Here is a 16546-nt window from a genome sequence, read left to right on the forward strand (position 1 = left end):
TGACGATGAAAAACACCATTAAACCTATGCATGTGTTTACATGTTTCTATGGTATATTGAAGGTATTTCATAAGAAATGCTACCGTGGTGACTTCTATTGACCTCCGCAAGACAGGATGCAGGGTGGTGGTGCCAGTAGACCGGTTTATTATAAAGGTTTGTTGGTAATGATACCTGTTGTTCCATGCTGCCATCTGGGATAACTCTCCCTGAGTGTGTGTGTGTGTGTGTGTGTGTGTGTGTGTGTGTGTGTGTGTGCAGCCTCACCCAGCCAGAGTCCAATCAGTCTGACTTGGGCCAGGTGATGCTGCTTAAGCCAGCCATCAACACACACACCAACATTCATATTGATTAAATGAATCACGCCTTCATTATTTGATTATTACTTATATAACATCTGAATCAGTTTACAGTGAGCCTACTTCATAACACAAGTCTATTATAGGATGTTTCTCTCAGGCTTCTTCCAATACATGACAAGCTGAACAAGCTTGTCAAACACATTTTGAATTCCTTGGAAGACGGGAAAATCATACCCCACACCATAGATTTATGCATACTTTATTTTTATGAACACATACATTATCTACAGTAATAAGTTATATATACACATATACTTTGAATAGATGAATATTTGGTTTCAACGTGTGTTAGCGTGTGCAAACACATTCACACACTCATGTATGTTTGTGCTATGGTGGTAAAAAAAAGGAAGAAAATAAAATGTAGCTGTTGTCATGGTTCCTCAATCTCCCTATAATTCAGTTCAACATGTTCCTGAAAACAAGGATGTGTATTTGCATAGAAATGTTAATTATTTAACAAAGTTGGGAGCTGACAATATTAAATTGGAAAACATTACATTGTGATAAAGCCACAAAATAATTCCATTGTCACCTGGTTGAATCCACTTTGGCAAAATTAAATGAAACAAAAAGATCATTCGATGCGCTTGGTAGGCGCTAATACTGTCCTGTGACGTTAGTGTTTGAAATTAAAAGACCATGAACTAAGAAACTGGAGTAGCAAACACCCAGCCTCGTTAATATTATAAGTATTAACACACACGTTCATTCATTGACACTACCGGAGTCCAGCCCCTGTCCAAGCAATGCAAAAAAAAAGTACAATAAATTAAAATTAGGAATGGATAGGACCAGGCAGAGGCCTACGAATTTTAAATCTGTGAAGATGAGCCATGGGTGAACTACATGCTGAAACAGTGCTCACCGTTAACCGAGAACACCAGACTTACTCCATATATACCTGCATTCACCACCACAAATAACCAGGTTTGTTTTTTGGGTTGTGCACAGAAAGCTAAGTCGTTCTCCTCGGTCATCCAAGAGAAACGACTAAAAGCTCTGTGATGTTGTTGTGATGAAGCATTTTTTGTCACAGGGCACACCAGGTGCTCTGGCCTCGCCGAGGGCAGTTCATCTCTCCTCCTCCATGGAAGCTGTTTCTGTTGGTTTTTATGGAGGAATTTATAGCTTTTCCACTGGGTTTCTCAATGGTTAGTGGGTGCTGGAAATCACAGGCACTTTGCACCCGCTCTGTAAACCGCAACACTCCTGGGCCTATTAGGGGCTCCCATTGCCACACGCCGAATAATTAGGGCTGGCGGCAGCACTGGACCACAGAATTAGGTCGAGGGAGGGGGGGGGGGGGGGGGCAGGAGTTATTAACAGGGGGGGGGGGGTATTCTAGGTCATGGCAGGGTAAGAAGTGAGAAAGAAGGTTTTTTTTCCTGTGTGACTTAAGTTCGATCACAACTGCAAATGCTTTGAGGATTAACCAAGAGAAGGACGCTGAGGATGTTGCTGAGTCATGGCTGGTGTTAAAGTAAGAGAGTTTCTGTTTGGTGGAAAACGTAATAATTGTTCTGGTCTGAGCATCAAAGCCCGACTGAGCATGGGCATGGGGAAAGACGCGTGGAAACGTCTCTCATAATGCAATTTCATTGCATTTACCTCAAGTCCCGTCTTCTACAAAAAAACGACAATCTTGATGAAAATAAGTCGAAAAGTATTTTTCCATCAAGCTTGATTGCTTGCAGTCATCACTTCCCCTGCAGTCTGAATACTGTTCAAAGTGCAGCTCAAGTTTAAAACTAGTTTTTCTTTAATGCCGGCATCCAGCGCCTTTTGATCAGTGATCTTATTCTGTGTTCCCAAGCTCTTTGAATAAAGAGGAAGCAAAGAAGGAAGAAAGAAAAAAGTAAAGAAAGAAAGACCAAAGAACTAATAGAAAGAAAAAACCCAAACATGATTGCTGATAGTTTGCGTCACTGTCATCGGCACAGAAACAGGGGGCCGATGTCCAAAAGGGGGGGGGGGGGCCCACTGACATTCTTCATGTGATTGTGACGGATGTAAAATACATATTTCCGGAAGACACCATGTTGTCCAATATGCGTCCATCCTCCGTCAAAAACTTCACACGCTGGCGCAGCGCGGGGACGGGCAGAGGGATGGGGGCGGGGAGGAGCAGGCCAGCTGACTGTGGAAGCTGCCGATCCCTTGGCAGCCCACGCCGGTCGGACTCCCCGCCGCGAGGCCCACCGCCGCCGCCGCCGCCACCGCCGCCGCCGCCATCTCGCTGACGCCCAGCACGTCGGAGCACAGAGACTCCACGGCGTCCAGCCTCTCGATCTGCACCAGCCGCGTCAGCAGGTCGGGGATGCTGTAGCCGGCCGTGCTCACGCGCTCAAACAGCTGCAGGCCGTCGCTCATGCCCCCGATCTCGTCGCGCTTCAGGCCGAAGCTCTCGGCCAGGTGCCTCCAGGTCTTGACCACAGCCGCCTCGCTGCTGTACGAGGAGCTCAGCATGCGGCTGGCCTTCTCCAGGCAGTCAAAGGGCAGCTCCGTTGGGCTCAGCCCTGCAGGGCAGAGGAGGGAGAGACGCAGGTTAAGAAGGAGTTTAAGACTCTTTGTGGTTAGCGATTGCTGGGATCAGACGATGCAGATGTTGCATGTTTTTCGAAGCTTGCATGCTATCTTTGCAAAGGGTTCTGAACAAACATTCACGCGCATAGTACGGCACAAAGGCATGCGCTAACGTCCTCCAACACAACTCGCAACCAGGGTTGCCCAATTCATTTCCAGTTAATTCTGTAACATATGTTGATCAGACTTCATCTGAAGAACAGTGTCATTTAGAAGTAGTGAATAGTCAATTTGACCGTCGTATAAAACCCTTGCGGTTATTGGCCTGTCAGTAACATGTGGCACGTGGTCAAAAGCTTGCGACGTTTTAGCCAGAACACCCCCAGCGACACCTCGTGGTAAAGTCCAGCATGTGTAAACGTTTGGCCTTTCCCACAATGTCTGTCAACCTCCTACGACGTGAACACCGACGTAGATCATTGGACCTCTCCTCTCACGCCCCGGGTAAACTTGACGCTAGTTCGTGATGACAGAATGCGTCGCGGTCAAACGTGAATGGTGCCCGGTCTCTAGGCCAAGACACGGAAATAATCCATTTGACATGGTGCTTTGGTGACCACCGAGAAAGACAAAGATGTACGGTGTCATCCCGGAATGAAAGGGGAATTGGTTTGCAAGCCGGGGAAACAACAGATAACACAGACCACAACAACAACAAAATACAATGCAGAGGGAGGCCAGAGCTGAGGTCAGGTTACAGTGCAGCAAAGGAAAGCATCGTAGTAAAGTGCTATTGACAGTTTAAGAGTCAAATGGCTGAAGGGAAAACAGAGGTCATGTATCACTTGATTCTCCTAGCAGGCTTACTAAAACGATGACCGGGCTAAAGGCTCCAACTCCTCCAGAAGGGGTCCTGATTATATTATCCTGAGCGTTCAGAATAGCAATAGCTTTACTAAGGTCCTGTTTGTCGTAAAGGTTCATAAACTGGGCCCGACTCCTGCCAGAAATGCTGATACCACTTTGCCTAGCCTTCCAAGGTGATGACCATGAGTAAGAAAATACAGACACAGTTGGTAAATGTGCTTCACAGTATTGTGACACAAACATCTGGGTTCACTAATCAATGCACAACACAGATATATTGCCTTGGCTCTGTGCATGTTTGGAGTAAAAAAACATGTTTTTGGAATTTGGAACAGATAGTCTTTGGCTAATGTATCATGCAAACAAAATCTGCAAGTAGAGGGCATTTAAGAGACGTACCCTCTGCTACACTGCAGGCTCTGGCGTACAGATCCAGGATCTTTTTCCTGCGACTCTGTAGAATCTGAGGATGAAAAGATGAAGAAAGAAAGTTCAAGAAAACCCATTTCCACATATCTATACTTTTATGCAGCACGCAGTAAACGTTATAAAGATCCCTCTCTCCGCCTTACCCCTGTAGTTTTGTTGTTATTGTTGATGGCGTTGGCGTTGCTTATGTGGTTCGCGTTGCTCATGTGGTTGGCGTTGTTGATCTGGCCGGAGCTGCCGATGTGGTTGGCTGATATGTTGTTGCCCGGGTTGGGGGTGGCGATGGGGCCGTTTGGGGTGCGATCCCGAGCCAGGAGTCCCAGGGAGAGCAGGCAGAGGTCGGGTTTGTTCCCCAGGTTGAGGAGGCACAGGTTGGGGTTGGCGCCGTTGGGCTCCGCTCCACCCTGCCTCTCCAAGGCCGCCTCTTCGTCGCTGTCCATGCTCCGGCTCAACAGCTGCTCGTTCTCCGACGACGCGTCGTTCTCACTGCACACGTGTGGAAGGACACAAACAGACCACGCTCATGAAGGTCTGTTCCTTCAGTGTACATAGAAACCATACAATGAGGACATAACACACTGAGGTTGTCTCGAATCATTTTCTTGGACGAACTGTCCAAAAAGGCAACTGAACTGATCCATTGCCAATAAGCGCCGACACGAAACAGAGGCTCGAAATATTAGTCATGTGTCTTGTTTTAGTTTGAATTGATTCTTACAAACGCTCCCCAAACGATTACTCTAAATTTTTCTCTGTTGCTTTTAAGATGTTCCGGTTTTTTTATCTCCCAAAAGCACCTAGCTCACAGAGTACCATTGTCTCAGGGTCTTTCTCACTCTCCCTCTAACACACAACACAACACACACACAATGACATTGTTTCCCAGGACATGGAACACCACCTCTGGCAGCCAGCACAATGAGTTAGCACATCCTCTGGCATGTCCTTCTACCGCACTGAAGCCTCCGACCAGGGAATCTATCCTCCCGGTGTCATCCAATAGGCTGTGTTTTCACCTGGTGACGACTGCACTGCGAGAGGGTCAATTGGGCAAAAATAACTCTCTCGCTCTCTCTTTTTCTCTATGATCTGGGCTCGATCGCTCTTCTGTGCCAAGCCTCTCCCCCCTCACACCGGCCGTAAAGCCACATAATTACTTTGCTTTATGACACACACACACACACACACACACACACACACACACACACACACACACAGACACACACAAAAAGCGGCTAATCCTTGAGTGAACTTGTTTTTTTCCATCATGCCTTTGGGAGGCATCGTCCCCCGCACTGGGGTTTGATGATAAGAACAGATACACACACACACACACACACAGAACACACGCTGTACTCACACACCCCCACACACACACACATACCGCTAAAAGAGCCAGCAGCAACCACTGTGATGCTGGCAGTGGCTTGTTTTGTGGCGGCTTAATTATAAAGATGATAAGGGGGAGTCTCCTATGTCTGTGGCCTCACACTCCTGTCACTACCACTTGCACCCAGCTAGGCAAGACAATGGACAATTCATGCTCACACATTTGTGTCTCCTGTCCAGTGTGAACACTGCCAAACACACAGAATAGTCTATGTGTTTTCCACAGGTCACAGCCACTGGTGTTGTACAAACACCACATTTATGTTAATTACACCGATTTTGGAAGGAAAGAAAATATCTTGAGGGAAAATAATATTGGACCAAATGAGTTTTGGGTTGAATCGCCTGTTACACACTGCATCAGCCCACTGTTGGAAACAACTTGTCCTCTTGTTCCTGTTTCTTCTTGTGTATCAATCCCTTCATGAGATGAGTATGCAAAATAGGGAACTAGGAACATGCATTTGCCATGTTTTACTAACAGACTACTCCATGGAAGTTATAAAGTTACTTATTTTTAAATTCAAGTTTTTAAATGTGCTAAACAATAAATGTTAAATAATTGGCTGGAGTACGGCGCGTAAACATGTCATACATAGCACATGATTGGAATGTAACTAAATAGTGCCTGTGTTTATTCCTCAGCTATGTCCCAGATGGTATGAACACATCCACCACAATTGGAAAGAGTAAAAAAAAAGAACAATAAAACAAAGATATAATGCTTCAGCAATGCATTTAGGCTGGAATGGTTTAAACCAGGGTTTACCATAATGAAGATAATTACATTGCATGGTTTCTGAAGAATGTATGGTTCCTTTATTCGTTCAAACAATGTAATGTGTCCGTATTGTTTTTTCATTGCATAAGTAAAAACACTGTGGCTTGTAAAATATAACATCTTTGCAGACGTAATGTGCAACTTTTATTTTCCAGTTTCGCATATTGGCAGCGTCTCTTAGTCTTTTTATTTGAACTTGGAGAGCTTTTACTTGCCTTTACTTAGTTACTATTCAAAGGGTCCGTTGGAGGTTGATTTTTAACCACCTTATGTGAGTTGAAACTGCTTACCTTTTCACTGTTTTCTGTATTGGTGTCTTCAGTTTGTCAAACTCATCCTTTTCTGAGTAGATAACCACATTATCTAGTGAAAAAACAACAACAGTAAACCGTTAACATAGTGAAAGAACACTAATTCAACCTATAAAGAGTCCAGATGAAGAAGACGTATTTAAGAGAGAATGACTCAGAACAACGGAATTGTTAATTCTTCATTCTCAAATCATTTGTGTGTGTGTGTGTGTGTGTGTGTGTGTGTGTGTGTGTGTGTGTGTGTGTGTGTGTGTGTGTGTGTGTGTGTGTGTGTGTGTGTGTGTGTGTGTGTGTGTGTGTGTGTGTGTGTGTGTGCTCTGTTCACAATCAAGAAGCTCATAGCTCCAAGCAGTACCGGAGATGGCTGTCACTCTGGTAGACAGTAAGTCAGTAAGTTAATAAGGCTCAATGGAATGAAGGACATTTGGTTTGACAGATAAACACAGACACTAATCAGTTGATCCGTAGTCCAAAAGCTATGTTCTCTCTGCATAACACACAAAGCCATGAACATGTATAACACTCACATTGCGATGTATCGACACTCTTTATGTAGGTATCTTTCACCGCACACATTGGTATGCGATGTGATTGTGGCTGCAAATCATTAAACTATTATGTGTTTGTCTGTGTGTGTGTGTGTGTGTGTGTGTGTGTGTGTGTGTGTTACAGACACCCACACACACACACACACACACACACACACACACACACACACACACACACACACACACACACACACACACACACACACACACACACACACACACACACACACACACACACACACACGCACACACACACACACACACAGCCACACACACAATAGCTAAGCGGTAGGTTGGTCTCGGGGCTAAATTGCGCGGAGGATCAGTGTCAGGACAGAAGTGGCCCTAAGCTGTATCCACATAGCTCACCTGCATGGTGGCAATACCTTGTGGTCCTGTGCTACACATACACATGCATAGGGAACACGCATGTGAACAGCCTATGTGCCCTTAGGTCAATCCTATTGGTGGACATGGCGTGACTTGAATCTTAGTGGGAATCCATCTTGCCTTTGCTGATATTTTTTTGTTTGTGACTAACCCTATATAATTGATATTGATATACATGCATGACATTTTCATGATTGCCCTAACCCTAGCCCATAAAACTAGCCCTAATTTGAGGAAGTCAAGTCAAATGCATTTCATATGTGCAATATTGCTTTTTTTGCGTGGTTTTCAGCGTATACCTACCAGAAACATCTTTCTTGTCCTCCAGTTTGTTGACCTGAGCTTCTACCGCCTTAACCACTTGTCCAGCACAGCATGCTTTTGAGACACACAAACACAAACACACACATACACAATAAACACCAAGTGATATAATCCAAATGGGAGTGTATGGGAGCGTGTGAGATTACGTGTGTCTGTGTGTGTGTGACGTGTCTTTGTCTCCGTGTGTGTGTCCTGTGTACTCTTCTCACCGTGGCCATTGGGCTTGGCCTTCAGAATGTAGAACATGATAATGAGCACAATGGCTATGGCCATGATGAAGATGGTTGACATGGCGATGATGAGAGCTGTTGCCAGGTGACCCTGTCCTGTAGCATCTGAAGTGTGAAAACAGTGTTTTTACAAAACTTTGTAAAAAGACTTGAATGGGGATGGGTGATTTCCTGTTCCATGGTAGATAACTATTTATAAACACGTACCTTTATGTGGATGGGGGAAGATGGTGGTGCTTCCAGGATCCTTCTGTACTTTCCCAGAAGGCACCACTGTCGTTTTCATGCCTGCAATACATATCCACATATACATAGTGTGTTAGGTTTCAGCCAATGGGTTTCTGTCACAACTTCAATTGAAGGAAAGCTCCACCATTCTTTCACATCTTTTAATGTTTCATTAGTGCTGTCAATTTGTCTAGGTGGCCATAGCTCAGACAGGGGATGCTCAGTGTGTGTGTGGGTTCCTGGTAAATAGTGTGTGTTCTGACCAGTGTATGCATCCTGAATAACTGGTGGTCACCTTGCATGGCTGACTATACCAGAAATAACTGAAAAGTTTAAATGTGAAGATGGTTCATGGTTGATAATCATCCAATGTTTATTATCTTAGCGGTGTGAGGCAAGTTTTTTTTGGATGGTACAATAAAACGACATTCCATCAACTTCAATCAGCTTGGAATCCCAAATGTTTGTCTGGAGTGTGTGTCTCCCAGCCTTTCAACCCTCAACCAAAGTAAACAACGCATTTTGTGGCAAAATGTCCTCCTTACTGGCTTCCTTTCCACTGTCACCTTTCAGCACACACACACACACACACACACACACACACACACACACACACACACACACACACACACACACACATAGACACATTCACACAAACATGCGTGCTGGCGGCAACCATGTGTTTGCAAACATCGCTTCTCGGGGTGTTTGTTTACTCTCTGCTGTGGTGGATACGGCTCACTGTGGAGTTGTATTTAATTCAAGAGTGGTATGCGCCTTAATCACGTTCCACAAGCAACCACCACAAACACGGCTACAAGACACACAAACGATACAGCGTAATCCCAATCAAAGGCAGAGCCCTGGCTCATAATGTGCTCCACAGTCTGTTGACTGAGAGGGAAACAACGCTGGGAGAAAGAAAATATGGCAAGCAGTATTAAGAGAATTTTCTGCTTGTTTGTTTTTTCCATAAAACTTCCTTGCATTTTATATGAACCTCACTTTGTGTTTAAGATATAAAACTGTTTTTACATCAACATCCGTATCGAACTTAAGTGTGGAATATATATATATATATATATATATATATATATATATATATATAAAAAATATATATATACAAATTCAGCATGTAGAAATGATAAACAGCATAATGTATGTTAAACATTATATTTTTGTCTAGACTGACCTTCCTCAACACTCTTGGCACGGTATATAAAAAAATATGCAGGAATCAAGGTATATATATATATAAAGAAAAAAGGAAATAAAGTAATGTCTGAGACTCGTACCCGCCTGCCTGTCTGTCTGCCAGAAAGCGTTGGTGCGAGCGCTGACACGTTAATCATCCGATACGCGCAACACGTTAATCACGCTAATCATCTTTCTCATACCCTTACAAATGATCGCACACGCGCAGACACACACACACACACGCGGTGGAGTCTCAGGCGGTAGCTAGGCTACTTTTCCAACTGCGTGGCGAGTGGCAGCCTGCCTTCGCTTCAAGCGATGCTCGGTTTCTGGTGTGCTTGCTTCTATTTTTGAGAGCCACGAGCAATTATTTTCCGCTTCTCATTAAAAAGTGTCTGATCACTTCAGTCTCCCCTTGGGTGTGCTCTCTCCTCACCTCTTATAACGCCGGTTCGGAATTTTCATATTTCACAACACGCTCGTTAAATAAGATAAATGAACGAAAACAAGAGTATTTATGAGCGCACCGAAAACCACGGGGTGTGTGAGTCTGGGTGAGTGCGTGTGTGTGTGTGTGTGTGTGTGTGTGTGTGTGTGTGTGTGTGCGTGTGCGTGTGTGTGTGTGTCTGTGTGTGTTTGTGTGTGTGTGTGTTTTCGTGCATACGTGCGTGTGTGTATGATGGTGTGTGTGTCGCGAAAATGTTAATCTGCATTTCTATAGCAACTTGCATGCATAAAAAGTATGTCAAAGAAAAATGCTGGATGTGTGCCTGCGTGTGTATGTATGTGTGTATTTGTGTGCATGCATGCAGGCATGTGTGCGTGTGTGAGTGTGAGTTTCTGTGCATGCTATTAAAAGCGTTTTTATGAGATTGTGTATCAATGAGAAAGCCAGAGGGGAGTGGGGATCCAATCAATATACAGAATAGATTACTCATAAAAATAACTCAGATGGCCAACTTATTCTTGACCTCTGACCTTAGTCGCCCTGCGCATTATCATTGGACCAGACTGCGCATGCAGCATGACTTGGCATCATTAGAGGAGCCAGAAGATACTTACTTTAGACAAATAGATCTATAAAGATTATGCAAGACTAACCCCATCATTCAAATAAAATGAAAAGAATAAATAAGTGAGGGGAAAATAGGAAGTAATGCTTTAAATCTCACTCACACTCTTTGGTGTTGCGTGGCGCATTCTGGCAGGAGTGGCACACCTTGCCATAGAGGTTCCTGGGCCGGTTCTCCAAGATATAGTACCTGAGAGGGATCAAAAACTCAAGTCAATATTATTCATTTTTTACATGGTAAAGGCAGCCTCGGGGAGCAATGTCCTTTCACTTTATGTTTCCTGAGAGAACACACTCTGGTCTTTGGCTTTCCATCAGCAGTGGGGGAAAACTCTTAAAAGCCACACCAGCAGAACCATGCATTGGACCTCTGACCTCTGACCTCTGACCTCTGACGGGTTAACGTCCATTCAACCCCCTCTGTCAATAAAAAGATTATGAAACGTACCGTAAAATAAATCAGTGAAAATTAACATTACATTAATCTCAATTTAATATTTACATATAAATAGAAATGAAAAATAGTAGTGGGATTACTTATTACCACATCAAAATAAATTTGTTTTCTGCCGCCCCCATATCTCGGTTTCGAAAGATAAACCGTGTATTGCTGCATCCTCCCTCACATTTGCACAGTATCTCTCGTTCGCATGAGGCTGGCTGGTAATGCAATATGTAGAGCTCGACATATCACATTCTACCAACCGGCCCTACCCCAGCACCGCAGGCCTGGAGGAACGATAAGTGAAATAATCAATCATTTCCATCGCTAACCAAACCCTGAGAAATGCCCATCTAACCAGCAGCAGGAGGGTACATCTGAGGCTTCCATTTCAATCTTTGGGCTTTTAGGGGCCATTTCTTTTTTACTGGATGAACCTAAAACCTCAATTGAAAGCAGGCTAGATTTTTTGGTGGCGGTCAAGTTCCAGGGGGAGTATAGGGAAGTGGGGTTTGAACAAATATGTCCAACATAAGCATGCTTCCCGGTTTGAGGTTATCTGGCATTAGAAGTCTTTAGAAAAAACTTGAGCTGTACCATTAACATTTATAACTTGTTATGGAGATTAGAAAGCACTTTGATATGTGAGAAACACTCTTAGCTGTTCACGCTATGACAATTGAATACAAATATCATTGTAATTTCTGCTTCCTGCGGCCACTCTGAACTCTGTCCAGTTGTCTTTATAAGCTAGGTTGTGCTGCACAATTATTTTTTGTTGCTGATCCAATATTATTGTATTCTCTCATTATTCTCACTTACTTTGTATTAAGGTGTCTGCCTAAAGCCTTAAGGTAGAATGTCAAGCTAGTGCTCAGGTAGAGAGAGAGAGAGAGAGAGAGAGAGAGAGAGAGAGAGAGAGACGGAGCGCGTTAGAGCAGCAGATTGACGACTTGCGAGAGAGCGGGGAGACGAGGGATCTGGGACCATTTAAAGGCCCTTTATTGACTCCGTGCTCCGGTGACGGACGCCGTGGCGTTACACAGAGCAGCTGTGGGGCTGCGGTGGGCGCCACGGCGATCGGAGGGTTCAGGATGTGGTGGATGTCGGAGTTGCCTATCCTTTGTGTGTCAAGCGTAGAGCCCGAGAAAACAAAAGTGAACCCGGGTGGTCCCGACATCTCAAGGCTAAGCTGATAGGTGCCTCCCTTTCCAGACCACACGTTTGCAATGTCTATATACTTGCACATGTAATGGCACATATCGATCGTGCTGTGTTTCTTTTGCATGTGGGTGTGCGCATGTGTGTCTTGTTGACGCACAAAATGTATTTTCAACAGGCGGGAATTTGACACAGATGTTACAAACAAGGTTTGAGGGTTTATTCAAAATAAGCAGTGTAACATAGCACTGCATCAGTCTGAAATGTAGTACAATTTCCCGAATGACTATTAATATCATACACATCTGGTGTGAAACATTGTGTGTGTGTGTGTGTGTTAGTGTGTGTCCGTGCCGGCGCCTGCCTGTTTGTTTGTATGTGCATGAGTCTGCGTACTCTTGTCCGTGCCTGTGTGTGTGTGTGTGTGTGTGTGTGTGTGTGTGTGTGTGTGTGTGTGTGTGTGTGTGTGTGTGTGTGTGTGTGTGTGTGTGTGGGTAGGTGCGTGTTGAAAATCTCACCCGGGCAGGCATGGCCCACACTCTGCATCACTGTCGGTGGTCCCAGCACTCAGCACAGTGGCCCGGTAGAGTGCATCACAGTCCTTGTGGCGTCGGCAGATCTCATACTTCCCCTTGGAGTACTTCCCGTGCGTACATGCCACACAGGCAAAGTCGTCATCCTTCACCCCGTAGCCACAGGACTGGCGTGTTAAGACATGGCAGCAGCAATGGCACCGCATGAGGAGAGAAGATGGGCTTTAGAATAGAGTGTCCCGCATGCTTTCCTACAAATGTTTGATGTCCATAAAACGACTACTTTTTTGAGAACTTTTAAATAGATTTACCACAGTGAACCCGTACAGACCTGCATTGGCAGGCGCACACACACACACACACACACACACACACACACACACACACACACACACACACACACACACACACACACACACACACACACACACACACATCAAGACACACAAACACACTTGTTCCTGCTCTGTCCCTCTTTCATCTTTTTCATCTGTCTCTTTCATCTGTATATTAAAACAGGCCCATCGAGGCCACCTCTTTGCTTTGGGCTAGATTAGCTCTCGAGAAATCAATTTTTTCTCCATTGCTATTTTATTTTCATTAGTTGTTTGCTTTAGGCATGATTCCATCCCTTCACATTATAGATGGAAACCCATATTTTGTACCCAGACTCCATGTTCGTCTATGTTCCAAAAATAATCCTGTCTGCACTCGAATCCTACAGTACATTTTTATGGTAACCTCACACACTTACACACACTTACACACACTTACACACACACACACACACACACACACACACACACACACACACACACACACACACACACACACACACACACACACACACACACACACACACACACACACACACACACAGTTACAGGCATTATGCATAATCAAGGCAAACACCAGCAAGTCTTAAAGACCTTTGATCATCCTAAACTACAAAATTGTCTAAATCTCTTCTCTATCATGTTGCTTGCAAGTGGCCCAATAGGCTTTTAATGACCGAAGGCTCTTTGGTCTTCAGCATTGCTTTAACTCTAATGGCACAGAGAAGTTGAATCAACATTAAACCCACAGTCAAAGGCAGCCAACAGTAATGAATAATGCATAAAGATTTTGAAATAGATGAGGAGAGAAAGAATGGTTGATAGTGAAATGCGAACATGATTTCTTAATAATTAAGGGTCCACAAAGGCTATTTTTGAATGTAGGCTGTACCTGAGTAACATATTGTAACAACACCTTCCCCCTTGTTGAGGTGCCAACAACAAGCGAGTCATCACATCTGTTCCACGAGGAAACACTCACACTAAGATGCCCCACTGGCGCCAGCAGTGTGGTAGTAGGCTGTGAGCAGGGGTGTGTCCGTACTCATTGAGTAGGGGTGGCACAACACGGCACAAGGAGGCAACTGGGCCACAACAATGTGTTAGAAGAGTGGAGCGAATAAGAAAATCGAAATTGCGTTGCTTTCTGAGAAATTACAGATTTTTATTAAGCGATTGGGCAAATATCGCACCATCAATTGGCGCACAAATGACGACAATGCGAATGTACATTGTGTAGTTAAAACACATCAAAACCGTTTTCTTCTTTGATTTGCTCCACAAATCCAATTAAAAGCTGTATTTAGTTGGGGTCGCCATTTTTTTGTGGGGGGGGCTTTTCCAGTCCAGCCCCCCTCCCTGGACATGCCCTTGACTGTGGAGCTACCAGCTGCCTCTGTTTGACATCCTCCTGTGAGCTTGCACACTAGTTCTGCTTTGGTAGCTCAGTCTGTCAAGCGATAGGCTAAGCAAGGCTAAGTCACTAACCCCCCCCCCCCCCCTCCCTCTTCCAACTACTGGAGGGGTCCTTCTGTGATTTCTTCCTCCCGGAAGAAAACTCCAATATAAACAATTGAAAGCACTAATAACTGTAGGATACTGTTTGAGTGTGTTAGTGTGTGTGTCTTTCTTTTTCTCTGTCTGTGTGCACGCACGAATGAGTGAGTTCACAGTGACTTCATGGGTGGTCCGGGCAAGATGAAAAGCAACAGAACGAACGCAAGATACTGATTTGTTACAGATACCAGTCCAAACTGCTTTTCACTAAAAGAGCATGGGACTTTTTCAACCTCACTTCATATGCAGGCGGAAATATGAGTCATAAAAGTGTGTGCGTGTGTGTGTGTGTGTGTGTGTGTGTGTGTGTGTGTGTGTGTGTGTGTGTGTGTGTGCGTGTGTGTGTGTGTGTGTGTGTGTGTGTGTGTGTGTGTGTGCGTGTGCGTGTGCGTGTGGGTGTGTGTGTGTGTGTGTGTGCGTCCGTCTCACCATGTGAGGCTCCTGCCCTGGCTGACACTGAGGACATGCTTGACAGCTGTTGCTGGTCTGGTTGAAGAACTCAAACTCCCCACAGATCGAGTACTCGGCTCCACCGCGGGACATACAGCACACCTGTTGGCCAGAGAGAGGCAGGACAGCCAGATAGGTCAAGGAAATGCAACAGAACATTGAGCTTAGTGTAGTCCTAGATGCTTTAGTGCCCAGCCGCGGTGAGCTATCAAGGGGGAAAGTGTTTATAAGCATCAAGCTAATATATAGGCTAGATTACACCGTTTTTGTTTTTGTCGGTAAGGTGTGTGTGTGTGTGTGTGTGTGTGTGTGTGTGTGTGTGTGTGTGTGTGTGTGTGTGTGTGTGTGTGTGTGTGTGTGTGTGTTTGCATGCATTCGTGCAAGCCATCATGTGGGTGAGTGTGTTGCCTCGTGTGTGTGAGTGAGGGCAAACATGTGTGTGTGTGTGTGTGTGTGTGTGTGCGTGTTTGGATACATATGTGAATGCATGTTGGGATGGCAGCATGTGTGTGTGCCAGTGTGTGTGTGAATGCGTGCATGCCAGCATGTGTGTGTGTGTGTGTGTGTGTGTGTGTGTGTGTGTGTGTGTGTGTGTGTGTGTGTGTGTGTGTGTGTGTGTGTGTGTGTGTGTGTGTGTGTGTGTGTGTACTGTGTGCGTGTGTGTGTGCGTGTGTTTGGTGGGCGGGTAATAAGTGGCATCTGGACTTTAGCCACAATCCAGTGAAGTTGAAGACAGGCCTGCAGTAGAGACCCCCTACAGTACAGAGAGAGCCCCCTTAAAGACTCTCGGCTTCAAAGGATGATCTGCAGAATACAACACTGGGGAGGGGAGGGTAACTCCTGGCTCCTCTGTTATTCCCCACAAACTATAAGGGGTTAGGTTCAAGCCCATAAAGAGTCAGGCCAGAGAGAGAAACTGATCCAGTCCAATGATGGGTGGGTTTTCAGTTTAGGATAGAGTGGGATTGTTTAAGTGATTGATGGGTTGATGAATGGATACCTTAATTGGTTTATTTTTTAAAGCTCATACGGATTAATTTAAGGGTTGCTTTAGATCAGGCACGTCCTACTACAATGTCAGAGTGAAAATTGACTTTATTGGAGGTACAACCAGATGTAGAAATGGGTTTTCAGCAACACAAATTATTAGATTTGCCTTTCAAAGGAAAAAGACAGAGAGAAGAAAAAAAGACGAAGCAGGGAAGCGGTTGATGTGAGACCATTTTTATGAGTACACAAAAATAAAAGAAGAAACACAAGGATAAACAGTACTCACCAACAACAAGGACATGTAGAGGGCCTTGACTTGGCTTCTTCTATGAGACATCTTCGCTTCCCTCTCCTGGAACAAACCAAACAACAGATGGACCGAAAAAAAAGAAAAAGTCATTATTTATGTTTGCGCACAAACTAT

General features: G+C 44.7%; 1 protein-coding gene across 2 annotated transcripts in view; it reads right to left on the reverse strand.

Annotated features, from left to right (window-relative positions):
- Positions 1-545: 545 nt before the first annotated feature.
- The window catches only part of edar (ectodysplasin A receptor), an 18415-nt gene continuing 2414 nt past the window's right edge, over positions 546-16546 (reverse strand). The window contains exons 1-11 of one of the 2 annotated variants that reach the window (XM_060039925.1): positions 16409-16546; positions 15112-15234; positions 12776-12957; positions 10759-10844; positions 8365-8445; positions 8137-8262; positions 7907-7981; positions 6645-6717; positions 4328-4670; positions 4155-4218; positions 546-2881 (exon numbers count right to left, since the gene is read on the reverse strand). The exon at positions 16409-16546 is cut by the window's right edge and continues 2413 nt beyond it. In XM_060039925.1, the coding sequence (XP_059895908.1) occupies positions 2439-2881; positions 4155-4218; positions 4328-4670; positions 6645-6717; positions 7907-7981; positions 8137-8262; positions 8365-8445; positions 10759-10844; positions 12776-12957; positions 15112-15234; positions 16409-16522 (1710 nt within the window). In that variant the 5' untranslated portion in view covers positions 16523-16546 and the 3' untranslated portion in view covers positions 546-2438. The remainder of the gene's footprint in view (positions 2882-4154; positions 4219-4327; positions 4671-6644; positions 6718-7906; positions 7982-8136; positions 8263-8364; positions 8446-10758; positions 10845-12775; positions 12958-15111; positions 15235-16408) is intronic. The other variant, XM_060039926.1, reaches the window with a different exon arrangement.

The sequence above is a fragment of the Gadus macrocephalus genome, chromosome 20 (genome assembly GCF_031168955.1).
Source record: "Gadus macrocephalus chromosome 20, ASM3116895v1".
Classification (NCBI taxonomy): domain Eukaryota; kingdom Metazoa; phylum Chordata; class Actinopteri; order Gadiformes; family Gadidae; genus Gadus; species Gadus macrocephalus.